Raw genomic sequence first — 27,960 nt, 5'->3', positions numbered from 1 at the left:
ATACAGAAACCACTGGAAAAATTTCCTCCTCCTCCCCTTCTGCTCCCCAGATCACCTTGTGATGGTGGCAGGAAAACTCAGAGTTTGGGCCCTGTACTCTGGAGGCAGTGGCTGATGAGTAAGAGTCCCACCGTCCATCTTTTTGTTTTGAGTGGGAGCAAGTGAGTCACACAAGATGAGCAGGCATGGATGAGTGGTGCTGTCCATCCCAGATCTCATTACATTATCCTTCTTGCAATCCTTTCAAGCCTTCCTGTTACTGCTCAAGGTGCCACCATCCTCCTAGTCACCCATGTTCATAATCCTCAAATCTTCACTCTCAGTCATCCCACATAGGCAGTCACTTGCCTAAACATATCTTCTCTATCTCCATTTACCTTTTATGTACATCCCTTTCTCTCTATTCACACAGCTACCACCCTAATTGAGGCCTTCATTACCTATCACCTGGACCATTACAATAGCTCCTAATTGGTCTCTCTATCTTGTCACTCCAATCCATCCTCCACTCGGATGCCAAAATGACTCTCCTAAAGTGCAGATCTGATTATGTCACTACCCTGTTCAATAAACTCTAGTGGCTCTCTAGTACCTCCAGCATCGAATGTCATTTTCTCCTTATTCCTGTGGTTTTTAAGCTCTGGTTCTTTTGTGTGCAAATTTTATAATGGACCTAATTATTAGGATAGTAGTAGTCACGGTTGTTTAGTTGTTTCAATTATGTCTGACACTTTGTGACCTTATTTGGGATTTTCTTGGCAAAGATACTGGAGTGGTTTGCCATTTCCTTCTCCAGCTCATTTTAAAGATGAGAAACTGAGGCAAACAGGGTGAAGTGACTTGCCCAGGGTCACACAACCAATAAGTGTCTGAAGTCACATTTGAACTCATGAAGATGCATCTTCCTGATTCTAAGCCTAGCACTCTATCCATTGCAGCGCCACCTAGCTGCCCCTCAGTGTAGTAGTATATGTGTATAATTTATAAAGAAGCAAATATGTACATTTTGGGGCAAGTGCTCAAAATGTTTTTACTGATGGGGCTGTGCAATCAAAGATGTTCGGAGATCACTGACTTTACGAGCTGACTCTAGAAAGGTAAGTGACTGAAAAAAAGTGCTTACCAGACTACGGAGAGAGAGGCCGACCTACGCAGGTAAGCAACTCCAGGATGCTCATCTTATCAGAGCTGGGATCATCACATGTGGCCAACCTGACCAGTATTTGTAACATAATGGAGAGTCTCTGTGAGCAACAAATTTAAATCTTGGGCCAATATTTATTTACCTAACTTGGTAGCTGAGGGTAGCCTGGACCTATGTGCTAGGAAAGAAATAAACGTACTTGGCTTTCCTCATTGCCTTGTTTTCTGAGAGCATATTTGGTTACTCTTTCGGAATTCTCATCAAAATTTTGCCATAGCATTAGTGTGGGGTCTCTGCAAGGAATTGATGATGACCTGCATCTAGAGCTAGGAAGGGGATGTTGGAGGCCATCTAGTTCAACTCCCTCATTTGACAGAGGAGGAAACTGAGGCCCACCAAAGGCAAATGATTTGCCTAAGGTTACATGGATTATAAATCACAGAGCTGAGATTTGAGCCTAGATCCTTTGATAGCAAAACACTTTCCATTATTCCATGCTGCCTAATTTTTGCACAGTAGTATTAAGGATACTCCCTTCCCCCCACTTGAATCTGAGATCTTAAAGGTGTATTGCCTTTATAGTAATGTTCTTATTAGTTGATAGAGCCAATTTTATTTTCCCATGGGAATGCCTCCCTGTGTTCAGTAAAGCAACCTAATGGAGGAATGGACTGTGAGCACTAAATGCACACATTATAGGCAGCTAATGGGAAATCTCCCTATGAGATCAGCACTTACACCACTTATTAGCTATTTAATTCTATAAACATTCATTAAACACCTCTGACTCCAGGCTGGGTACGCTAGACTCTGGGCCACCCAGTCACCTAGTTAGCAAGGAACATAAGAGGCCATGTAGTTCAAGCTCCTCATTTTACAGAAGCCCATGAAAGTGAAGTGACTTGCCCAAGGTCACACTGGTAACAAGTGACATCCAGGATTTGAGTTCAGATTCTCTGACATTAAATTTAATGCCCTTTCATTGCTCTTCCTAGATTTCTGATGCTACTTGTGATCTCATGATCACAAGTGAACTGTGTCTGTGCAGATATGGCTGAAAAGCATCCTCTCTACCACACCCCACCCCCCATAGAAAGGAAAAAGAAGTCCCCCTTTCTCCTCTCCTCCAGTCCTTTCCACACAGTGGTTGCATAAAAAATAGCCTTTTGTTTGGCAGCTCCCAGAGTCTCTTGATCTTCTAGGCCTCACGTCTTAATACACACAGACAGCCTGAGGCCTTCAGTGGGGAAAAGCTCCCTCAGTTCTTGATTGCAGCCCATTAGGTGAGTCTATTCGTGGGGCAGTGTCAGCGTTGAGTACCAAACTAAATGTGACTTCTGCAGAATTACTTGGGCTAAAGCTCACCTGGGGACTACCCAGCAGCCCTCCCTCTGCTTTGCAGCTCTAACTCCAAAGGGGCACCTGGGGGTGGGGATGGGGGATTCCTGGGTATTACCAGCTAGGCACCACTGTTAGCAGCCAGTCCATCAGGACCCAGGGCCAGTTTTATGAGGTCATGAGCTCGTAGTGACATCAGAGAACCCCAGAGCTGGAAGAAGCCAATTAGCCTGAGTTCCTCATTTGAAGGAAGGGGAAATAGAAGTGAAGCGACTTGGTCACTCATAGGAAGACCTTTTAAAAACTTTCACAATCTAGCTGTCACCCATCTTTCCACAATGATTTCAGTTTATTTCAGCCAAAATGGCTTCGTTGCCATTTTCCAAATCTCCAACTCCATCTCCCACCTTTCTGCATTTGAATAGGCTGTGCCTCCTGCCTGAAATGTTCTCCCTCCTTCCCCCTTCCTCTTGGAATCTCTATTGCTGTTGTTTTGCAGTCATGTCCAACTCTTTGGGACCCCATGTGGGGTATTCTTGGCAAAGATGCTGGAGTGGTTTGCTATTTCCTTCTCCAATTCATTTTATAGATGGGGAAACTGAGGCCAACAGGGTTAAGTGACTTGCCCAGGGTCACATAGCTAGCAAGTGTCTGAGACTGGAATTGAACTCAGGTCTTCTTGACTCCAGTCCTGGTGCTTTACCCACTGCACCACCATTTCTAATTCCATTCAAAGCCTTTCCAAACCCCTTCATTATCCCTCTCTCAAATGGGGTTACAGTGAGTTGGACATGACTGAAATGATTAAACCAAAAGATCATAAATTTTAGCGTTAGAGCTGGAAAGGAACTCAGAGGTCATCATGTTACAGAGGAGGAAACCGAGGCCCACAGAAGGGAAGTCGTACAAAATCACTTAGGGAAGCAGCAGAATCCAGCCCCTAAGTTTTACAATGAGAGAAACTGAGACCCAAGGAAACATCCTGGAGAGAACACTGGACTAGGCAGGAATCAGGAGACACGGGTTCAAATGTTGACTCCAATTCAAGTCAAGAAATTTATTAAGTGTCTAAAATAATTCGGAGGCAGAGGGCTTTGAATTCTAACTCTCCCACCTAGTACCCGTGTGGCCATGGACAAATCATATCACCTCTCTGGGCATCAGTTTCCTCATTAGTAAAATGAGGGGTCTTGGCTAGATGACCCCTAGCATCCCTTCAAGCTCTAGATCTAGTGTAATGTAATTTTACTATGTAAAATTAGAACTGTGCCAACTACTGGGAGCGAAAGATAAAAGTGAGGCATTTCTTGCCTTTAGGTAGTTTACATTCTCCTGGGGAGAAACAAAATGGGCACAGATCAGTAAATGTAAAATACAAAGTTGTTTCCGGGGCAGAGTGATAACACTCATGACTAAAGGGTTTGGGCAAGGGTTTGAAAGGAGCTAGAGATTTCAAGAGGTAGAAGGAAGGAGGGAGAAGATTTCAGGCAGGAGGCACAGCCTACTCAAATGCAGGGAGGTAGGAGATGGAGCAGGAAATTTGGAAAACTGCAAGGAAGTCATTTTGGCTGAACCAAAGAGTTTGTAAAAGGGAGTACACAATGCAAAATCAGTGTGGAAAGATAGGTGATAGCTAGATGGTGAAGGTCTTTAAAGGCCAAATGGAGGAGATTATATTTTATCCTGGAGGGATAGCATGAAGGGAACCAGTGAAACTGTTTGAGCAGACCTATGCAGAAGAAATGTCACTTTGGGCAGGGATGAATTGGAGAGGGGAGTGGTTGGAGGAAACCAGTTAGGGTGTTATTACAATAATAAGGTGACTGAATGAGGGCCTGAATTCGAGTGGCCATTCTGCTTCTTCCTGGCTATACAACTCCCTCTTTTCCCTGGGCCTCAATTTCCTGATCTGTAAAATGTGTGTGGGGGGGTATGTGCTAAAAATAGGGAGGAACATATCCCTCTCTTTCCCTTGCTACCATGAGCTGCTGATTTCCCAATAATGACCCCCAAAGCCCTACTTTAACAAGTTTAAGTAGGAGAAGTGTCTGTGCTATAATCATGTACTTCTCCCAGCTCAGCAAGGATTCTCTTTTAATCTGCCACTTCCAATAGGAGAGCAGCATGCTTCAGCCCATTTGGGTTAAGTAGCTCCCGTGCTTTGGAAAGCGTTAATGATCCTGGTACAGGCTAGTGCATATGCCCTAGGTAGAAGACGTCAAGGGCACAGCTGGAAAGCCGCCATCCCTGGGGTCTCCTTAAGCTGGGATGGGATCATGGATCAGGAGCTGGGAGGGAACCTTCGAGGTCATCGAGATGTGAGGAGATAATCAGTCTGTAAGAAGCTGAGGCTGGACCCAAGGAGAAGGGAGGGACAGACTTGGAGATATAGGCTCAAATGCTCTTCATCCATTCTAAAAGAGACATTTACTGCTGCCATGGTACTGAAAAGTTTGTGATGCACTTTTTATGAAGGATCTCATATGAGCCCAGCAACAACCCTTTGAAGTAGGTGCTACACATATTTTTCATCCCGTTTTCCAGATAAATTGAGGCTGAGAAGCCGAATTTGAATGCAAGGTTTCATGACATCAAGTCCAATTCCCTAGCCACTGTGTGCCAGACCCTAAGGACCCCAGATTCCAAGGGCCCAACCTCATGGCCTGGTGGGGCCACCAGAGGCCTGCTTCTGAGACAACTGATCATCCTGATGAAGCCTTGCTTTCACAGGGTAGGGGAGACTCAGAACGTCCATTGAAATGGTGGAATCTTGAATTAAATTCTCAAGGGAGACAAGAGTGTCTCTTCTCTCTTTATAGTCAGAAACAACAGGATTAGAGTTCCATATTTTGCTTTGAGAAATCTGGATCTTCGGTTTCATAGGTAACATTTTCAAGTTCTCCCTTTATGGTAGATAGTTTAGGAGAGAGAGAATGCATAGAGCACTAGACCTGGAGTTAGGAAGACCTGAATTCAAATGTGGCCTCAGATGCTTCCTAGCTGTGTGACCTTGGGCAAGTCACTTAACTGCTGTTTGCTTCAGTTTCCTTATCTGTAAAATGGGGATAATAATCGCATCTGCTTCCCAGGATTATTGTTATGAGGATCAAATGAGATAATAACTGTAAAGCGCTTTACAAACCTTCAAGTACCATGAAGACCATATTTCTGAGAAAGGGTCCATAGGCTTCATCAGACTACTGAAGGGGTCTATGACCCCCCAGAGTTTAAGAACCCCTACCATAGGAGAAGGTAAGCTCCCTGAGGATAGTGATTTGGTCTGTATTCTCTGCACCTAGCAGAGTAATTTGATTGGATGGATAGATTGCATAATGTGGGGAAGGTTCCTTCTCTGGCTCACACAGGGAGTTTACGGTTGAACTCAGACTCCAATCCAGCTCTCCCTGCTTGGTCCTGGACTCTACCACCTTCCCAACTCTGGTTCTCCCTGCCCTTGGGGCCTATGTGAATCTCTGGCTTGGTTCATTGACTCACTTAATTCCAGCCAATGAATGTTTCTTGGTGGCCTTAGGTGTGCCTGAGTACAAGGGTGACATCTGGAAAAGGCCCTGCCCTTTGGAAGTGCCTACTCTTGCTTTCTGGGATATTTTTCTTGTGAGTGGTGAGTCTATTTCCAAATGGATTTATTGAGGTACCCAGGGTGAGCAGACCTGCACTGGGGAGAGATGGACAGCTTTAGCTTGCCAGGGGGGTTGCCCCCTTCCTGGGTCCTCCCTATACTTCCTGATGCATTTCAGCTAGATGTTGTATTTTTCTGAAAACAAAATCCCACACTCCCTGGTGACAATCTCTCCATCCTCCCTCATCCGCTCACCACGAGTCTTCTGTATGAGCAGGCAGGAGACCCAAATGGCAGCTGCCAGGATATGCCCAAGGCAAGGCAGCAACCAGTGGGTGGCAGCCCAGCTAGCTGCTAACTGCTTTAGCCACCAGATCAGCACCTTGTGATTGGGCATCCCAGGCTAGAGAGGTGGTCCAGGGAACTGGACAATAAACATTCAGGAATAAATGGACAGGCTACAGAAGCAGAGACCCTGGACAGCTCTCTCTAGCTCATGCTAGTCCTTGGGAATCTGGATATTTTCCAAGTAACTCATTGAGGACTTACTATAGAAATGATCATGTTACTTGTATGTACTTGTAAGTGTATAGAGCTGACTTGACATGTAGGCAGAATAGGCTGCCATGTACAAACTGGGATCGGGAAGGTCAAACAGTTGAATTGGTAACATTGGTTGGGTAGAGAGGGAAGAACAGGAGAGGACTGAAGCCAAGCAGGAGGAAGCAGGAGGTCCTTCCAGGCAGGTCAGACCCCAAGCCTTGAGTGACTGGTGGGGAAGAACCAAGGAAGGGCTACAAAAGGAACATGACTTGAATAGAGAAAGGAAACTCAAGGAAACAGAGACCATGGTAAGAAGAGGGATTAGGGACAGATGAGGTTAGGAAGCCAAACTTCATCTGCTTCACAGCCTTATGGGAGTGATCACACTGTCACAGCATCACATTTATTCACTGACTGTTTCCCCTCCTGTGTATACAGACCGGTATAGTCTGAGTTCTACCCAGAATTCTCTCTGTTCAAAAGGAAAAAGCAGCATTGTGAGATAATGTATATTCTTACCCAACAATTGATAGGACGTTGATTAGTAACAAAGGCATTCCTGTCTCTTTTCTCAATCCCAAATAATAAGCAACATTTCGGAAAGGAAGCAAAGCTGGTGTGGCTCAGGTGCGTTTTGTCTTCTCTTTAATCCATTTGACAAAGCTGGAGACCTTCGTATAGATGCCATACTTGCCTTGGACAGCACATTGTTCTCCCCAGCTGATGATGCCAGTGAGGAAGCTGGTTCCTTCAACTTCTGTGGTATGGGGCCCCCCACTGTCTCCTTGGCAGGAATCTTTGCCACCCTGGTGAAAGCCAGCACAGAACATATTGTTGTGGATGCTGACTTTGGTGGAGCGCAGGCAAGTGACTCTGTCCACGAAGGGAACGTTCAGAAACTGGAGGACAGAGGCTGACCGGCCCCTATGGTAGATCTTGCCCCAGCCACTCACGGTGCCTTTTCCAAACTCCAGGAAGGTCTTGGTGTACCTCTTGTCTGCAATGCAGATTGGAATCACGTACTTGTTCAGCTGCAAAGGCTGATCGAGCTCCAGAAGGGCAATATCATTGACGTACTTTGATTCGGTGCCATTGTAGGAGTAGTGAGGAATGGCTTGGATTACATGGCGAGTCTGCTCAGTGCCGTCCAGGGTTTCCATGTCATGTTCACCTGGGAGAAGAAAACATGGCACCCTTTAGCACTTAGGATTTCACCTCATCATTTCTGTTTCTCTAGAGTCTTGAATCTTCCCCAAAATGACCCCATGAGGGAAGTGGGGCTAGTATTGTTAGTCTCCTTTTACAGGTGAGAAAATTGAGGCTCAGAGAGGGCACATGACTTTTCCAAGGCCACCTAGGTCATAAGGGGTCAGAGCTATGGTCTCGTAATACAGAGGCTCAAACATTTAAGACTGAAAAGGACCTTAGAGTACATTTAGGGTCCGCCTGCCCCCATTTTATGGATGCAAAACAGGGATGTGAAGACTTTCCCAAGGTCATGCCAGTAGTCAATGGCAGAGTCAGGATTTTAACTTAGGCCCTCTCTGACTTTAAACCAGTACTCGTCCCTTGGTACCACTCCAGCACTCCTCAATATCACCTTCTCTCTCTCCTCCACCCTCTCTTGTAAAGAAAGAGCTCCCCTCACTCCTACAGAGCACCCACTGCCATGGACCTTGTCTCCAAGGATTCAAATCTTACACCAAATGATAGGAAGAACACCAGGAGCCAGGTCACATGATCTCTAAAGGAACCTCCAGCCCTCGGGTTCTACAATTTCCCAGATCTCTTCTACTCCAACTCCATGTTTCCATCTTGTTGTATTTTTCAGGCCAGATGCTAATTGAAGGTAGTGCTTTCTCCTTATCAAGCACTCCATGGTCATGTCATCCCTCTACAATGTGCTAATATAAGGCCATTCAGCTTCTGCTTGAATCTATCAGTGATGGCAAGTTCGTTCCCTTTTGAAATAGCTTATTCAGCTTTGGGACAGCCATATCACACCATGTAACATGTTCTGTGACTTTCAACATCTCAATGGGGAATGGGCCGAAGTTCTAGTTTGCTTACCTGCAACGACAGTAATTTCATCGCCAGGTAGAATGCAGTGGGCTGCAGTTATGATCCATTTCTCATTGATGATGGAACCACCACAGAATGCTTTAATCCTTCCATGCAAAACGACCTGTGGGAGGTAAAGTACCAGGGTTTTCTGATAGGGTATTTTGACTGAGGACAAGCTGGAAAGCAGGAACAAAATTCAATTTCTCATGACTCCATTAAGAAGAAAAGGAGAGTTCTCTAGGGTCTATAGTGGGAGTTTCCCATGTCAGGATCAATCTGTTTCTATCTCTGTTTCCCAGAGAAAATGGCAAAGGAATTGGGGGTAAGGGTAGGAGTGAAGGACTGAATGCTAGCCAAGGTGAAACAGAAAGACTGACTTCCTTGATTGTCTGAGTCTGATTGTCTGAGTCCTTATTCTTTAGGGAGTCTGAGTCTGTCAGTGCCTAAATTGTCCCATGGGAATAATAAGGTAGATATTGGGAGAAGTCACTAGAGATTCCTAGTGTGGCATCAAGCATGGTGGCCCAACAAGCCAGTGGCATCTTCTTCCCAGGAAGAAAACCTTGGAAAGCTGTATTTCTGTTTAGGAGGGCCCCTGGGGTCTCCTTTAACCTGGAATGCTATGAAATGAAGCAGGAAAGTCTCCAAAGCATCTTCCTCAGACTAGACCAGGCAGTGGGGAATTCCAGGAGGTAATATACTCCTGGAGTTCCACATGGGATGACGTGCCTGACTTCGGGCTTACTCAGGCCAAGTAAGGCTTATGCTAAAAAGAGATACTATTCCCCAGTTTGACTCAGGAGTCAAGCGGAAAAGTCATCAAAGGCAGCGGCTTCTGAACCTTTCTTGTAGTCTAGTGAAGTCTATGTACTGCTTCTCAAGAATAATGTTCTAAAATGTACGAAATAAAATACATTGGCTTTCAAAGGAAGCCAATACTATTGAAATCCATTTAGCAAAATGTTAAACAAAACAAAACAAAACAAAAAAACCCAAAAAAACCGAGGCCGCAGGCTCCATGTTTAGAATCCCTGATTTAAGGCGTGTGGAAGAAAAGAGCCCTGCTGTGGAACAAGTGAGCCCATCCACCAGTTTGTAGCAACACTGGATTTCTTTGTGGTGAATTAAGAAGGAAAATTTGCTTCTCTCCTTTTTCTGGATCAATTTCCCAAATTTCGTCTATTTCACAAATGCCTCCAAACCCTGATCCATCTGCTTAGGAGAGAAGTGGGAAGTTTTGGCCACTAGAGGGCGCAGTAAACATTTGTTTAAACACACACACACACACACACACACACACACACACACACACATTGTTAAGATTTTCCTTTTAATTAAACATATATGCTAAGATAAAGATTTACAGGTCAATATCCAATATTGAAATAACCAATATCTTTTTGGGTGTGGCTCAGCAAAAGAAATCTATGAGTATTTTCAATGAGAAAAAAGTGGGTCCTTTTTTCCCTGAATCTCCTATCTCTAACTGCAGAAGTCTTATCTTTCCTGCATATCAAAGGTAATCTGGGTAGGTGCAGGTATCAATGAGGCTTGCCTCGTTCCTGTCTGTTGTTCCACTTCTTTGCAAAGATCCCCACGGTGAAGGTGGGGCTAAGGATGTTATTCCTTTGGGAGCAGGAGGCTGGCGGCCAGAGCTGGCTCAAGCTGTTTCCCTTATCTCCTGGGGCACTGAATCTGCCCCAGCTGCCCCCAATAACCTTTCTCTTTTGATTGATGCTGACAGACAAGCCCAGACATCTGACACTATTCAAATCAACTGTGAATGGCTATCTTTGTCCAGCTAAAAGGGGAACAATTCCTCCTTTTCCCTTTCATCAGGAAAGGTCTGGATGTTGTTTTCATTTGGAGCTAACACTGTTTTCACACCTTGGCCTGATCTAAGTTTCTCCCATGTACCTCAAGGTAGTCCCTCTCAGAGGGTTAATTGATAAGGCAATGACCCAGTGGTGGAAACTGAAAGACCAAAGCTGGATTCTGGGCAAGGTGCTGTCCAGCTCTGCTGCCTGGTAGCTGGGAGATCTCTGGTAAGTGACTTAACCCCTCTGTTCTTTTATTCCTCATCTGTCAAATGAGGGACTAGATTGGGGCACCACGGAAAGAGCACCCAATTTAAAATCACAGGACCTGAATCCAAATCCCAAGTGTGTTGTTTAATAACTGTGTGACCTGGGGCAAGTCCCTTCCCTTCCCTGGGTTCTGCTTCCCTCACCTGTAAAATGAGGGGCTTGGACCAGTTGGCTTCCAAGGTCCCCTCCTAGTTGTAAATCTATGATAGCAGGAGAATGTGCAGTGGGTTATCTCATATTGTTAGGGGAAGAATTCTGGTGAGCCAGACTTCAAGAGGAGCCTGAAAAACACGGGAAAGGGCCCATTTCTGAGAAGGAATTTTGATTCATTCTCCCTGTGCTAGGGAGACTATGACACTCTGGTTCACATAACTTCTTTGCATTTCTTTGTTCAAAACCTCAACCTGAAGAGTCACATTAGTTTCTTTTTCCTCCAGATCTTTTCTACCTTATACCATTGCACATCATTAACATTTCAGGTAGACCTCTCCTGACCCAGACGATCCCTTTGTTCTTTAGAGAAGAGAAATGCTTTTGGAAGGGTACAATTTACTGTTTCTCTCTCTCTCTCTCTCTCTCTCTCTCTCTCTCTCTCTCTCTCTCTCTCTCTCTCTCTCTCTCTCTCTCCTTTCCCTCTCCATTTCTCTCTTCTTTCCCTCTCTTTCTCTCCAATAAGACTAAAATATGTCAACATGATAGGGGTGAAAGAAGCTTGTTTCACACCTCCAGGTGTCCAACACCTATTTATGGACTGTGGGTTATTTTCACGGACTGCTGGGGAAAATGCCAATATCTCAGGCTGTGTTATTCATTGTTCAGCTTGAACAATCACTGAAGGGTATTTCATCAAACAGAAACAACTCTAAAAATAGGGACAAATATTCTGGTAAAAAAAAAAAAAACAGTGAAGGAGATGAGGAGTGTAGGGGGTGAGATTTGTATGTACAGTATTTTCATTTCAAATAAAGATGACCCATTTTCATCTAAGATGGGGAGAACAATAACTCATATTTATGCAGCCCTTTATGGTTACAAAGCACTTTGCATATATTATCTTATCGATCCTGCCAGCCCCTGGTGGGGGTAGGAAATTGCAGAAGTGCAGCATTTCTGAGGGAGAAGGAACCTCCGAGGCCATGTTGTCCAACCTCTTCATATGTGAACAAGCATCCTTCCGAAAACTTCCCTGCTCAGTGGCCAGGCTGACTCTGCCTGAAGACCTCTAGTGCAGCCCGAAGCAAGCCAGTGTATTTGGCGCCCATTCTTAATGTTAAGAAGTCTTTCCTTATATTGAGTTTAAGTCTGCTTCTTTGCAGCATGCACTCGTTACTTCTAATTCTGCACCCCCAAGCCAAATAGTAGAAGAATATATGTCATATACACGGAAGGGGCCACTTGGCTTTCAGAGAAGGATATGTGTGTATATATATATAGATAAAGGCTCTTCCATAGTATAGTATAATTTATATCCATAGTAGAAAGCTCTTCCATAGTATAGTGTAGTATAGTATAGTATATATACTGTATATATAGCATACTGTTCTTCCACAGTATATAGTATAAGGTTCTTCCATAGTATAGTATATATATGCTGTATCTCTATATATTTATACATATATATCAATAGAGAGAGAGAGAGAAAGAGAGAGAGAGAAAGAGTATAGGCTCTTCCACAGTATACTATATACACTATATATAGAGATATGTAGATATATAACAAAGCTTTTCCACAGTTTAGTATATATGCTATATATATGCAGCATAAGGTTCTTGCACAGTGTATATATATATAAAACAAGGTTCTTGTATAGTATAGTATATATAATATATATGTGTGTATGTATGCATGTTTGTATGTAGTATAAGACTCTTTCACAGGGAAGCCCTTCAAATACTTGAATGCAGTCACCATGTCCCCCTCCCAAACCTTTTTTTCCAAACTGAACAACCCAATTCCTTCAAGTGATCACCATCTGATATGGGTTATAGTCCCCTGCCCATTCTTGCCACTGTCTTCTGGACACTGTCCCTTTTGTCAGTGAGCTGCCCACAAGCGAACACATCCTTCCAGACATGGTCTAACCAGGGCAGAGGACCGCAGGACCATTGCCTCCCTCATTTTGGATGCTCAGTCTCCGGCATTGTGCTAGGTGACCTCTAAAGTCTGTCCCAGCTCTAAGCCTGTGGTTTTATTTTTTTCTTAGCTTCACATGGGGTTAGTTAGGATGCCATGCCATACTACTGACTCCTCCTGAGCTTGGGAGCCAGTATGGTGCAGTGTGAATAATGCTGGATTTCGAGTCAGGGGACCTGAATTCAAATTCCGCCTCTTTTGCTTACCACCTGCATGACCCTGGACAAGTCACTTCTCTTGATTTCTTCGTCTATATAATAGCAGAGCTTAGCCTCAATGACCTCAAAGAGGCCTTTCATTTTTAAGTCTGTGATCCTAAATCCCCCCTATCCTTTTCAATTGAGCAGTATATTGCTAGACACACTCCAATCCTGTACTTGTGCAGTTAAACATATTGTGCAAATATTATTTCCATTTGGAATATAAAGAAATTTGGATTTAAAAAGGTGACGTCACTTGTCCAACGCAAAAATGGGGAACCTGGTCTTCAAACCCCAAATTCATCATCTTTTTACCTTTATCCTAAGAGTAGTTCACTCTTTCTGAGTTAAGAATTTTTGATAGGATTAATTCCAATCATATACCACTCGCCTTCCCATCCCTACACGAAAAGAGAGATTTGAATATGTGCCAGAATCAATGGAAAGACTTTTGGGGGGGCAGGTACCACATCTGTTATAGCTGTTTCTCCTGATCTGATTGAACCAATATGGAGCTCCCTTTTGATCTCAAGTCTGAAAAGATCATGTACAAGAAATAGAAGAAAAGGGCCTATCACCAAAGTCAAATAAATACAAAAGAGTGGTCAGAACCTGTAAAAGGATGATGCGAAAGGTCAAGAGAGGAAAGGTTCAGAATGGCCTGCGGTGCATGAAGACAATGATAATGGCTTTTTTAAGGTTTATAAAGCACTTTCCATATATTACCTCATTAAATCATCACAACAACCCAGGAAGGTAGGTAGCTGTATTTTACAGATGAGGAAACTGAGGCCAAGGAGTTGAGTGACTTGCTCAGAGTCACACAGCTGGTAACTACCTGAGACAGGATTCAAATTCGGGTCGTCCCTGACTCCAGGTGAAGCACTCTGTACACTAGCCTCACATAATGGCATTTAACATTTTTAAGATATTAAGAATAGGAAAATGATTGGATAGATAGTACCATATTTACAGACAAAAAAAAAATCTCCCTCCCGGGAATTTGCTACTTCTTTTTGGGTCACTCTTCTCCATGAAGGAGAATGTTCTTCAAACTGGAAGTGAGAGAATAGATATGCTTCAGAGGCATTGGAACCTCAAGAGAAGGTAGGGCATAGTATGAGGACACCAAACTGCTTTCAAGTCCTGAGGAATAGACAGATGACAGTCTAGAGTATCAGAGTACTGGCACATGTGATTGGAGAATGGCTGTTTGTGTGATGGTGGTAAAATTGTGGGCAATCAGACAGGGGCAGAACCATGGACATGGGCAGAGGTCCCAATTTTTCAAGAATGGGGAAAAGCTCAGGGTTCCATTTTTTCATGACCTAACTTCTTGAAATAGTCATTTACGTCTGATGCCTCATCTTTGTTAATGTCCTTCCAAAAATGTGCTTCTCAGAACCGAACATTTCCCTCTAGATATGGTCTAACCTGGGCAGAGGACAGTGGCACCATTGCCTCCCTCATTGTGGATGCTCCATCTCTGGCACTGTGCTGGGAGACTTCTGAGGCCTGAGTCAGCTCTAAACCTCTATTACATACAGATTGTTTTTTAAGTGTAAAGCACTTTGCAAACTTTATTGATAATGGTTCCTTCAACTAAGTTCCCTCTGGGGCTAAATGGTAGAAGTAAATGGTAGATTGATTAATAGAAAAGTAGAAAATCTCATATTGGGGATAAAATAGTTGCTTTTTTCCTCTAAGAACACAGCTTTAAAATTATGTGTCAATAAGTCAATGAATATTTATTGAGCCCCTACTCTGTGACAGATACCATGTTGGGCCCTGGAGATACAAATACAATGAAAGAAATAGCCTCTATTTCATAAGGAGTCTAGCTATGTGACCTTGGGCAAGTCACTGTACCTCTGTTTGCCTTAATCTTCTCAAACCACTCCAGTATCTTTGCCAATAAAACCCCATGGACAGTATGATCCACAGGGTCACTAAGAGTTGGATATGACCGAATGACAACAAAATCCTTAAAAGAAATTTCCTGTTTAAATTATGAATTAACAAGTCAACAAACATGAACATTTCAATGGATAACCAAAAAAGTGAACTGCCTACAAAGCTGTGAACCTCTATTACATATGGTTTTTAAAAGTCTATCTGAGATCTAACACAGTAGTAACAAAAGTGCCTTGCTGGTCTGTATCCCCAAGGAACTTCCTTCTACTTAACAATCTGACTTCTTCATTCTTTGCAAACAGCTCCCTCCAAGGTCACCAGTGACCTCCTAACTTCCCATTTCAGTGACCTTTCCCATCCTCACCCTCTTTGACTATTCCATAGCATTTGACATAGGTGACCCCACCTTCCTTTTGGATACATTCTCCTCCCTTGGCTACAGAAATATTCCACTTTCCTGCCCCCTCCCTATAACCATTCCTTCCCTGCCTCTTTAACTGATCTCTTGCTCTGCTCCTGACTGGCTAAAAGTAACCTTCCCTTAGCCTTTAGCCCCTTCACTTCTCTCTCCATACTCTCCTTTGGCAAGTTAGTTCACTCCCATGACTTGAACTACCACCTTTGTACTAATGACTCCCAGGTCTGTACCTCTAGGCCTGACCTCTCTTTGGAGCCTTAGAAACAGCCGCAATTGCCTGCATTCAGGACATCTCTCCATCCTATGTCTGGAGAGCTGGAAAGACTTTTTGAGTGAGATTCTGAAGACAACAATGAGAAGCAGTGTCTAGTGGATAATGGCAGAGATTCAAAAAAGAGAGAAAAGAAAGATCAGCATTGAATATTTAAAAAAAAATACACGGAAGGGGCCACTTGGCTTTCAGAGAAGGATCTTTGTCAAGAAACTCTTTTCCAATTAGCTCTTTGAAAATTTTCTATTACAAATTATTTCCAAAAGCTCAGATGACTAAACAAATACATGGAAGAGAGCAGAAGGAAGTTCCTCAGGGATACAGACAAGTGGGGCCATTTTATTACTGCTGTGTTAAATTTCCAATAAAAAAAAAAAACCAGATCTAACAGGTTCACAGCTTTGTAGGCAATCCTTTTTGTTATCTATTGATAACATGTTCATGTTTGTTGATTTGTCAATTCATAATTTAAACAGGAAATTTCTTTTAAGGTTCTTGCTGTTGTTGTCCAGTCATGGCCAACTCTTAGTGACCCATGGAGTCCATGGCGTACTCTTGGCAAAGATATTGGAGTGGTCTGTCATTTCCCTCTCCAGTAGATTAAGGCAAGCAGAGGTGAAGTGACTTGCTCAGGGTCACATAGCTAGTAAGTGTCGGAGGCTAGATTTGGTTTTCCTGACCCCAGGCCCAGCACACTATCCACTGAGTCACCTAACTGCCTAAAGAAAAGGAAATGCAACGAGGAGGAAAGGAGTGAGGGGTTGTCTAGAGTGACTGCTCACTCATTGGCCTACTCAGATTTTTAAAAAGACATGCATTGGAAGTGAGAGGTTATGGATGGCAGAGGCTATGGAGAGGCAGTTCACGAATGAGTGCAGAAGCATGTCATGATCCTATGAGAATACTGTCAGGAGTGCTCAGTCTGGGTAGAAGATGAAGCTGGACAGGCAAGCTGAGAATGACAGACTCTTGTCTTTAAACTCTATGGGGGAAACAAAAAGAATCCTAGCTCTAGTCCTGGAAGGGAATTTTGAGATCATCATTTTACAGATGAGGAAACTGAGGCCCGGAGGAGGAAATGATTTGACCAAAGTCACATTGGCAATAAGTCAAAAGTCAGAATTTGAACCCAGGTCTCCCAACTATAAATTCTGAGCTTTTTCAGCTACGCTTGATACCTCATTAGAGAAAAGATGGGGTGGCTGCTCAGAGTGAATGAAAGGTAAGACCTGATGGAGTCTCATTAAGTGAGGCTGTTTAATTCTTCTACTTAGGTTTTCTCTCTGTCAGGAAGAATGTCATTTGGACTAAAAAAGACAGAACTGATATGGTGCAGAGGGAGCAGATGCCCATTTTAAGGAGACAGCTAGAGCTGCCCTTGGTAAAGTCAAGTCACCTGACCCAGAGAAATTACATCCTAAGATATGGAAAGAAAAAAGCACCTCCACAGGTGCTGAAAAATATTTAGAGCAGGGATGGGGAACCTGCAGCCTTGAGGCCACATGTGGCCTGAACCCCAGCTTCACAGAACAAATCATTGGTAGGATTTGTTCTGTAAAACTTGGACTCGGTCAAAAGGTCACACCCGAGGACCTAGCAGGCCATGTGTGGCCTGGAGGCTGTGGGTTCCCCACCCCTGATTTAGAGGTTTTAGTGGACTACAATCTCATTATGAGTCAATATTGCAGTACTTATTGTTGTGAAGATCAAATGAGATAGAATGTAAAGTGCTTTAAAAACCTTAAAGAAAGGTATACATACTAGCTATTATTATTATCATCTGTCTTTCTATGGCAGACAAAAATGCTAATGTGACCTTAGGCCACATTGAGAAGCATCAATCTGTCCCTTCCTTCACCCAGGTCTAGGGAGGTGATGGATGAATAGACCACAGAATGGTACTCTGTCCTATTCAAAAACAGCTGGAACATGTTCAGTTCTGATCGCCTCATTTTAGGAAGGACATTGATAAATTGTAGCGCATCCAGAGGAGGACAACCAGGTTGGTGGAAGGCACTGAGACCAGTTAAAGGCACTGGGGTTATTTAGATTGGAGAAGAAAGGACCCAGGGGGAATATGATACCTGACCTCAAGTATTTGAAGGGCTGTCTAATGGTGGAGGGATTAGGTTTACTCTGCTAGGTACTAGAATAGTGGATGAAGTTGCAGAGAACAGATTTCACTTTGAAAGCAGGGAAGCCTTCTTGACAATTCGAGGCATCCAAACCTGGAAGGGACTGCCTCATTGGAGGTCTTCAAGCAAAAGCACCACGGACCTTGATTGACCAGACTTCAGAGAGGATTCCTGTTCAGGTATGGGTTGGATTCAATGGCCTCCAAGGTCCCTTCCAGCTCTGGTCCAGGATGCTCTAATCTCTCATGACTGTCTCATCCTTAGCAAGTCTCAAATTGACCTTAGTGCTTTCTCTCCCTGTTCTGCTCCACCTTCAGACTTCACTCTTGCTTCACTGGCATTCACCTGGCTGCCCACTTTTAAGTCCTTACTATTCTCCTTACTGGCTCACTGCTTCTATGATCCCATTACCATATGAACAAGCACTTAGGAAGCACCTGCTGCGTACCATGCTGTGTCCTAAGTTCTGGGGACACAAAGGCAAAAATGGAACAATCCTTATCCTCTAGGAGCTTCCTAGGGGAAAATAATCTTTACATAGTTAAGTCAATACAAAATAAATACAGATAAATATAAAATAATTTTCCTGGAGATGGGGCAAGTCCTAACAATTGGGAAATTCAGGAAGTACAGTGCCCCACAGTAGGCACTTAATATTGCCTTTTAGATGAAGACGCTGAAGGTTCCATTATTATATTTGCAGATGGCACAGAGAGTGGAAGGTTTCCCACTACATTGAATGACAGGCTCAAGATTCCAGGGAATTTGGACAGATTGGCCTGAAGGGTCAAAGTCCCAGGATGAAATCCGAAATCCAATCGAGATCACTGTAAATCCCAACACTTAGATTAAAAATAAAAAGAAAGAAAATCAGCAGCACAAGTGTAGGGTCAACAAATGGCCCAGCTTGCCAGAAGCCATTCTGAGGAAGAAAGATTTAGGGGTATTAGCAGACTGCAGGCTCTTTATGAGCCAACATTATGATGTGGTTGCCAAAAATGCTAATAAAATATCAGGCTACATTATGAGGGGAGCAGTTTCCAGATTAAGAAGTGTGATAGTCCCACTGTACTTTCATGTTTTTGGAGTCCACTGGAAGGATTGTGTTCAGTTCTAGGTGGGCACCATCCCAGTAACAACCAGTAGGTTTCTGGATCAGCTTCTGCCACTCTCTCTGGTCTTTTTACTTGTTCTCTACCTACTTCTCTCTTTCTTCCTCTTTTTTCCTCCTTTCTCTTTCTTGGTCTTCTTGGTTTTCCTTTTTTTTCCTCCATCTCTCTCTATACCTGTGTCTCTTTATCTATCTGTCTCTCTTTTTCTATCTCTATTTGTCTCCATCTGTTTCTGTGTCTGTCTGTCTCTATCTTTTTCTCTTGGTCTCTCTCTACCTCCTCCCTCCACTGCCACCTCCACATGCGTTATTATTATTATTCATTATTATTTAAGATGCTCTGATCCTGAATCTCATTAGCCTTTCATAGTCCCAATCAGTCAGAGACCTACTCAGGTTTTGCTTTGAGATCCCACTTTGAGTCTAATTATCTTTTTCTCATCTTCTTAGCTCATGCCCCACCCCACCCCCCACACACCCAGTGTGTGGGACATGTGGTGCTCTGAACGCAACTGTGAGTCTCTCCTCTCCTTGGCACCCAACACTTGAATCTTTAGGAAGAGATAGGAAGAAAGAGGAGAGAATATGAGGAAAGAAGAAGAAAGGAAAAGACAGGATGTGAAGGAAGGAAAAATACTAATTCCTTCCAGTAATGTTTTAAGATTTGCCAAGCAAGCTCTCACAAGAGCCATGTGAGGTACAGTACAAATATGATTACTTCAGTTTTACAGTTGAGGAAAGTGAGGCTCCAAGAGGGGAAGGCACTTGCCTAGTGTCACCCAACTAGTGTCTCAGTCAGTCCTCTTGGCTCCAGCCCTCTTTGCACTACATCCAGCTGTACCTCTAGAAGTGGGCTAGATTTCCATCTCCTACCCCCAAATCTCCTTCCCTCTCTGTCTGCCTGTCAGCAGAGAGGGGGTGAGGTACAGTGTTTGGGGGGTGGCGGTGGTGGTGAAACTGAAATGTCTGATCAAGTCTGTTGAGTTTCCAAAGCAAAGCTGTAAGTTAAGAAAAAACATGGTGGTCAGGAGGAAGAGCTGTACCTGGAAGAAAACCTGCCTTAGGCAAACTCAAGGTTGACCTCTGGACAGTGTTAGCTGCCCAGGCAAGGAATCAACCTTGTGAAAGAAGCCTGTCTGCCCCTTGTAGGAGGGATAGCTTCTTGGCCCAGTGATCTATTGCTTTCTCAAGACATCCTTTGGTGGAAAGGTGTGAAAAATGAGCTCCTGAAAGTTACCCTGGGGTCATCTCCTTGGGGTCTCAGGAACACTGGGTTTTATTCCTTGTGAGCCAGCAAACAGGAGCTGCATTTCCTGTGTTACTTGGCTTACATACCAATGTAATATTTTCAAACTGAAGTTTAACAATCTTCAGTGGGGCTGGCTGGTCTCTTCACTCTTCTTTCCTTTCCTTTCTTTCCTTCTTCCCTTCCTCCTTGGCTTTTTCTTCTGATGATAAAGAAATGAATGAAATCCAGCAAGCCTCTGTTGAAATCCTACTATGTGCCTGGCTCTGTACTATACACTAGGGATACAAAACCAAAAGTGAGACAGTTCCTGACCTCAGGGAGCTTACAAGGAATTAGACTGTGGGCTCCTTGAGGGTATCTTCTGCTTTTCTTTGCATTCTCAGTACTTATCACAGTACCTAGAACTTAATAGGTGCTTAATAAATGCTCACTGACTGACTGAAGTAACAGTCAAGTAGATACAAAGTAATACCAGTAGCACCTTTGGAAAAACCTTCTTTGAGGACTATTAAACAGCTGTTACCACAGGAAAGGGGCTATCCTCTGCTCTTTCTGTCAACCTCCATATTCAAGTTATCAATAGGTACAGTTAACAGAATAGCAATTAGGAGTCAGGAAGACCTGAATTCCAATCCATCCTCATTTGCTTATTAGCTGTGTGACCCTGGGCAAGTCCCTTAACTTCTCTGGATCTCAATTTCTTCATTTACAAAATAAGGAGGTAAGACTCAATGATCTCTAATATCAATTCCCATGCTAAACCTTTGTTCTCTGACTTAGATTGCTAGAATGACATGAGCTGAAACTAAGAGACAATATGATGTTCCTTGGTTGTGGCAAAGAGAACAAACCAGGGTCTAATGGTACACAAAGGCAGTTAGGAATGGAACCCCAGCAACTGGAAAAACTTGAAGCCTTGGGATCTGCTGCTGGCTTCTCAGAGAGGAGTCCAAATGGATGATGGCTCTTGGTGGTGTAAACAGTGGGAATCTTTCTAACTTTCCCCCCTTTCTTTTGCTTACAGAGGCATTCTTAGCTTCCTCTACCTTCTTGAACATGCTTTCATGTCCTTCTACCTCAACACTGAGAGTACCTGGCTCTTTACATATAGGGGATATAGAATAAGTGTTGGATGAATCACTGGATCAAGGGAAGGTCTTTTAGAGAATGAAAACACCCACTATGGTCAAAAGAGGTCATGGTAGCAAACATATCCCCACTTGCTAAGGATTATTTTGTCCAGATAGAAGGCCATATGGTAAAATTGACATCAGAATCCAGAGGAAAAGGCCACCTTTTTCTGGATAACCAATTAAGCCACAGAAAAGGAGAAAAAAAAAAGCAAAGAGCAACACACACACACCCCTCCTATCCCATGTACAACATGATATAAAGAAAAGGACATTGTCTTGGTGACCAAAAGGCCTAGATTAGGAATCCTGTGTTGCTACGCTGTATATGTGAAATCGTGGCCAAATTATTTCCCTAAGCCAAGCCTCACTTTCTTCCTTTTGTCAAATGGAGATTCCAGAAATCAAAGTATTTGATAGGAAGGGATTTCATCAGCTATATAGTCAACCTATTTATGAAGGAACCCTGTGTATAACATACCACTCTTGGACAATTCTAATCATTCAGGATTAGAATCGACCTCTTTACAAATTTCTACCCATTGCTCATGGTTCTCCCCTCAGGGCTAAGCAAAAGTAGCGTCTACTTCCATTGGCTTCCAGCCTTTCAAAAACTTGATCATAGCTATCATGCCTCCTTGCCACCACCATCCCCTGCTCCAGTCTTCTTTTCTTCAGGACAAACATATATAGTTCCTTTGACTTATTTTCATATTTTGGGAACTCAGGGTCCTTTAGCAACCTAGTTGCCCTCTTCTGGACACTCTAGTTTTTCAATGTCTTTCCTAAACCAAGAATCTACCAATCATCTCCTAAAGAGAACCCTAAAATAGAAGTCCTAAGAATATCCTAGTCAAAATCCAGAGATCTAACATCAAATAAAAAAATACTGCAAGCATCTCAAAAGAAGTAGTTTAAGTAGCAAGGCCCTAGAGTCAGGATCACATGAGGCCTGGTAGCTTCTAACAAAAACAGGCAAACAAAGATCTTGGAATACAAAATTCCAAAAGGTGAAAGAGATAGGCTTACATAGATTGAGAGGGAAAATGACACCAAGGAAGTCACAAGTAAAACTCTGATCCTGAAGGAAGGATTAAAAGAAGCAAAAAAAGAAAGGAAAAGAATTAGAATCTTAGGGAGGTGTCCGAGATTGCCTGTTAGAAATTGGGGAATGACTGAACAAATTGTGGTATGTAAGTGGGATGGAATATTAACGCACCATAAGCAATGACAGAAGAAATAAATAAATTCAGAGAATCCTGAACTGAGTTGGAGAACAAATCATCCAAGGATAACAGCATAAAGAAAAACAACTTTGAAAGACTTAAAATCTATACTCCCCAGAGGAACTATGATGAAGCTTGTCATCTACCTCCTGAAAGCCATCAATACCCAAAAGAATGAATCTCTCTTGATAGTATTCTGGGTACAGAATTCTGTACACTGGTAGGGAAGATGTTTTGAAACAAAGAAACCTTCACTAGCATCCCTCAAATGACCATTGCTTCATAAAGTTGGTCCTGTGTCCACTAGGGCCTCTTGGGTTAGGCCAAATACACTCGATGTACAGTACCTGCCAAGGGATCTGCCCCTTCCTGGCATCTTCTCCACCAACAACTCGAATCACTTCTTTATGGACGGGAATGATTTGTGTGACTTCATCTGGAACCTGTTCCTCTTCGGTAGAGTTCATATTGTCCATGTCCATATCAGAGAAGATAGTTTCAGCACGGGTGATTTTCTTATGAAGGAGAGGAACTGAAACTCTTCCACATGGATATGGTACTAGAAGAGAAAGAGAGTGTCACTCTTGTGGTGTTTCTCTTTGGAAAACAGAAAGCAAACACTGAGAAAGTCCTGCTTGGCCCCCCAGGCACAGGGCAGCCTCATCAGCAAGTATGAGCCAATGGGTGGATTTTTAATTTTAGCTAGCAGTTATATAATGTTTTAAAATTTGCCAAAAGATTTATGAATATCACATCCTTTTATTCTTGCAACAATCCTGAGAGGTAGATGCTCTTATTATGCCCTTTTTACAGATGAGGAAACTGAGGTGAACAGAGGCTAAATGACTTGACCAAGATCACATAGCTACTAAGTATCTGAGTTCTCTTGAACTTGGGTCTTCCTAATTCTATGCTTGGGGCTCTATCTGCAATGCTACCTAACTGGATGGAAAGTCCAGTCAAACAGTTGATTTAAATGTCTTTACAGAACATCTTGAAAGTTCTCAGAGCCTAGACAGTTGAATGACTGTTTTGAATAGCCCCCTTGCTGAGGCAGGGAAGGGCAGTGTCCTTCAGCTTCAAGACCATCATTATAACCTTGAACACAACCTTTGCTCCTTGCTCCCTGCTCCCCAGGTGACTCAGTGTCTCAGCTTCCGAACCTTCCAAACAGAGATGCCAATGGCCCATCAAAGGAAACTGATAATGGCTCCTTAACCAAAGGTCAGATGAGCCAAATGTGTATTTTCACAGTGAAGCCCTGGAAGCAGCTCCATGACTAACAATCTTAATTCAATTCACATCAACAAATCAGAGGTGTAGAGCAAGAAGGGGCTTTATTTTACAGATGAGGAAATAGAAACCCAAGGAGAAGTCACACCGATAATGACCATCAGAAGCAAGATTTGAACTCAGATCCTCTGACTCTTGAACCTATGGCCATTTTGCTACACTGATTCAATTTAATAAGCATTTGTTAAATACCTGTGTGTCAGGCGCTGCTCTAAGAACAGACAAAATGAAATCTGTTTTCACAGATTATGTGTTTTATTAGGCATAAAACATTGTGTCCACAGCTGAGTAAATACAAAGGACAGGGACAGAGATTGGACCTGAGATTTTGATGGTATAGGGAACTCCCAGGTGAGGAAACTCCCTTTGCCAATGCCATTGGGCACTTCTCTATAATACGGATTTTAGAGGGCAGTGAGAGGTTTAGGGTCACACAGCCAAAATATATCAGAGGTGATACTGGAACTCAGGTCTTCCTGGTTTTGAGACCAACTCTGATTCTCTACCTCTGCTACCTAACACCATCCCTCATTAATACAAAACATCTAGAAATTAATATAAAGTAATTTCAAAGGCATCAACAACTAGGGAGAATCTTAATCAGGCCTTTTGTAAGAGGTGGCCCCTGAGGTCAGCCTTGATGGAAGCTCGGGAGAATCTTCTGGTCATGAGGGACAGGCCTCATGGCAAAGGTGACAATGGAATGTCATGTCTGGAGCACATCAATTACACCATTGTGGTAGAAGTGGAAAGTTTGTGGGCTGGAGAAATAAACAACAGGCTGTCTAGAAAGGTCAGTTGAGATTAGACTGGGAAGGGCTTGCATTAAGTCCCAACTACAGGAGTTATCATTTTATCCTAGAGGCAGCAGGAAGCCAAAGAAGCTGTCTGAGCAGGAAAAGCCATGCCCAGACGTGTTCTTTAGGACACTCAGGGGGCTTTTCTTACATAAATCAAATGAGTAATATTGTAAAGTATCAGCTTAGTTCCTGGCACATAGTAGGTGCTCAAAAAATGTTTGTTCCCTTCCCCTCCTCCCAAGTGGAACGAATGCTAGATTAAGGCTTAGAAGACATGGTTGACTTCCAGGTATAGCTCTTTTATTTGCTTTTTTGTTGCCTGGACAAGTGGCTTTCCTTCTCTGGGCCTCACTTTCTTTTTCTGTCAAGTCATTGGGTAGAGTTCGATGATATATAAGGATTCCACAGGATTCTGTTCTATGCGATGTCAGTCGATAAACATTTTCCTCCACCTCCCATCCCAGTAGCTATCAAACTGACTGGGATATAATTGCGCCACCTAGTTGTCCCACCGTTAACTAGTTGGTTTATCCAAACCAGAACATCACAGCCGAGAGGGGAAGAGACTTGTCCTCAGTCACATGGTGACTGCTACCTAGTACCTATGTGACATGGAAAAAATAATCTTACCCCTCTGTGCCTCGCTTTTCTCAGATGTAAAATAAGGGGGCTTGAAGTACATGAGGCAGTGTAGCAAATGCTTAATGTGGAGTCTGGGAGCCTGTGTGACCTTGGACAAACAAGCTAACAACCTTCTACCTCAGTTTCCTTTTCTGTAAAATGAAGGGGTTGTGCTAGATGGCCTCCTCGAAGTTCACAAGCCGATGATCTTATGAGTCTAGGTCCTTTCTAGAGTGACATGGCTGAGTGTGTGCCTCCCACTCCCCTCAGATTAGTGATATCCATTCTCTTCTCTCTCATGGCCTCTCATCAGAACCAAATGCAAAAGCCTTGGCCATCCTTTTCTCAGGGTTGTCTCAGTCTCTAAGCCTCAGTGAACATCCAGAAACCCTCCTTCATCTCACTGACCAACTGCTAAAATGGAAACGTGCAGCCAGACTCAGTGGCATCCAGATTCATTTCTGTCTCTTCCCAGGTGCCTGAATGCAAAATGTCCCATTTTGCTTCTACCTCTGCATCTTGTAACCAACATCTCTATGGCAACCAGCTGCAGTGAGGTAACAACATGTGCTGGGCAAAACAGGAAATTAGGTTACAAAGGCTTCTGTATAAATATTAATCATTCGTAATGGCTGGGGAGAGGGGTAGAATGCCAGTGAATGACAGCTGAGCTTATTTCTTGTTGAGGCTGTTTTGTTCCCCCTCCAAAGCAAGTCAGGCTTAACAATGACTTGTTTAAAAGTTGGGGAGTAGGTCTTATTTAGTTTTTCCTCGCTTATGACACATAAGAATTTCTCCACTGCAGTGTTCCTGTCCAGGTGGGCAGTGGATTTGCTGAGTCTTAAACCATTAATCTATAGGGGACTTGATTTCCCTTCCCAAGGTTAATTGAGTTTTAGCCAGCAGGAGATTTAGAGCCTACCAAAGGGGCGAGGAGGGCAGAGCCAAGGGTCCATGTTGGGAGGCATTCTGAACCAAGGGGTCCCTGAGATGGGCATGGCATTTAGAAACACTGGGATTATGAGAGAGAGTTTTTCTCTCTTGTTTTTTGGGAAGCAGAAACAGCAGGGGATTTAGAGCTGGGAATAATCAGGTTTAGATCCTGCTTCTTACCCTTCCCAGCTTAGTGACTACGAGTCACTTTACCTCTGCTAGCCTCAGTTTCTTTGTCTGTAAAATGGGTGTAATGACACCTACCTCACAGGGTTTTTGTGAGGCTCAAATGGGAAAATATGTACAAAGCAAACTAAAATATGCTCATTAGAGTTTGCAATGTAAATACCAGTAATTATCATTATTCATGTTATTATCTCTTTTTAAAGATGCAGTTCAAATAGAAACTTCCCGAGGACAAATTACATACAGTCCTGCTATTTTTATCATTCATTGCTCGATGAGTTTTTTCATAGATGGATGAAATGACTTCTTCACAATTTATTATTTGTGCCAATGTGACTGACCAGCACCGGAGTCAGTGAGTGACAAACAGTTGTGGCTGGCTGTTGATTCCCAGCTCAGCTAATGCAGGGAGAGGAGATGTTGGCTGTAGCTTTACCCTCCTTTTGGCTCCTCCCTCTTGGGCTCCTTAGCCTTTAAGAGTTACCTCAAAGTTCTGCTTCCCCTGGGGAAGTGCTTTCTGGGCCACTCAGTCTGGGCCACTCAGTTGTCAACATTCACCCCTTCCTTGATAGATCTGGTATTCATTTATCTGTGTGTGCCTTGTTTTCCCCTAGTAGATTGTAAGCCCTTTGAGGATTTGGGCAACTGGATTGTTGTGTTCACGTCCGCAGCTCCTAGGATCCTCCTTTGTACTTAACTAGAATTAAGTTGAGGGAGTGGCTTAAGGCCAAGCCAGGTGAGGTGACTTGCCCAGGGTTTCATATCTAGTAAGTATCGGAGGTGGAATTTGAGCCTGGATCACCCTGGATCGACCTTTATACCTTGCAATACATAATAAGGTGTCAATGCATCTCAAATTGAGTTAAATTTACCCCTTCCCTGAGGCCACTAGGTATCAAAGTAGAGAGAGTTAGGTTTGAAGACAGGAGAGATATGGGTTCAAATCCTACCTCAAATACTTACTAGCTAAGTGACCTTGGACTGTTCACTTAACCTCTCTCGAACTATTTCCTAATCTATACAACCTGAAGGCCTCTAATGTCACTCCCAGCTCTAGATGTATGGTTCCATGGTCTATGAGCCCGTGATTCAACACTGAAAGGTCTGCAGGAGCTGTCAGGGGTTGCAAAGTCAAGGGCTGCTTATCCATAGATGCTGAAGCCACAGTGACCAGCAGTCCTCAGACCACTGCTGCTCAGGCTCCATCTCTCTGCACCTATTTTTAGAGGGAGGGGAAGAGGATGTCTCCTTGGGGGCCAAATGTCCCCAGCAGCCACAGTGGGGTTAAAACTTAGCTCTTGCGGATGCCAGTGCTTTAAAGACCATTCACTTAAGTTGCTGCAGGGACACTCCTGGTTACTGGTAGCATCTTCAATTTCCTCTGCTGGGATTCGCCTTGATGCTGAGGTAGGCAGCCCGCCTGAGTGTGCTGGCAAAGCTCAAAATGTGATATACCAGACTAATAAGATTCCACCTCTGAGACATCAAAAACACCCTTCTCCCATACAAAACAGGCACCAAGGAGCTGCTTCTCACTGGCAACTTCTGGGCACTTCATTCAGCCAATCACCAAACACTTATTT

The 27,960-nt window shown here is 43.4% G+C and overlaps 1 protein-coding gene across 1 annotated transcript in view; it reads right to left on the bottom strand.

Moving 5' to 3' along the window:
- Window positions 1-6,986: 6,986 nt before the first annotated feature.
- F9 (coagulation factor IX) overlaps window positions 6,987-27,960 on the bottom strand; it is a 44,311-nt gene continuing 23,337 nt past the window's right edge. The window contains exons 6-8 of the mRNA XM_072626545.1: window positions 22,892-23,103; window positions 8,676-8,790; window positions 6,987-7,776 (exon numbers count right to left, since the gene is read on the bottom strand). Of these exons, the coding sequence (XP_072482646.1) occupies window positions 7,229-7,776; window positions 8,676-8,790; window positions 22,892-23,103 (875 nt within the window). The 3' untranslated portion in view covers window positions 6,987-7,228. The remainder of the gene's footprint in view (window positions 7,777-8,675; window positions 8,791-22,891; window positions 23,104-27,960) is intronic.

Source organism: Notamacropus eugenii, chromosome X, assembly GCF_028372415.1.
Source record: "Notamacropus eugenii isolate mMacEug1 chromosome X, mMacEug1.pri_v2, whole genome shotgun sequence".
NCBI classification, from domain to species: Eukaryota; Metazoa; Chordata; class Mammalia; order Diprotodontia; family Macropodidae; genus Notamacropus; species Notamacropus eugenii.
This window is presented reverse-complemented; position numbering and strand designations above follow the sequence as displayed.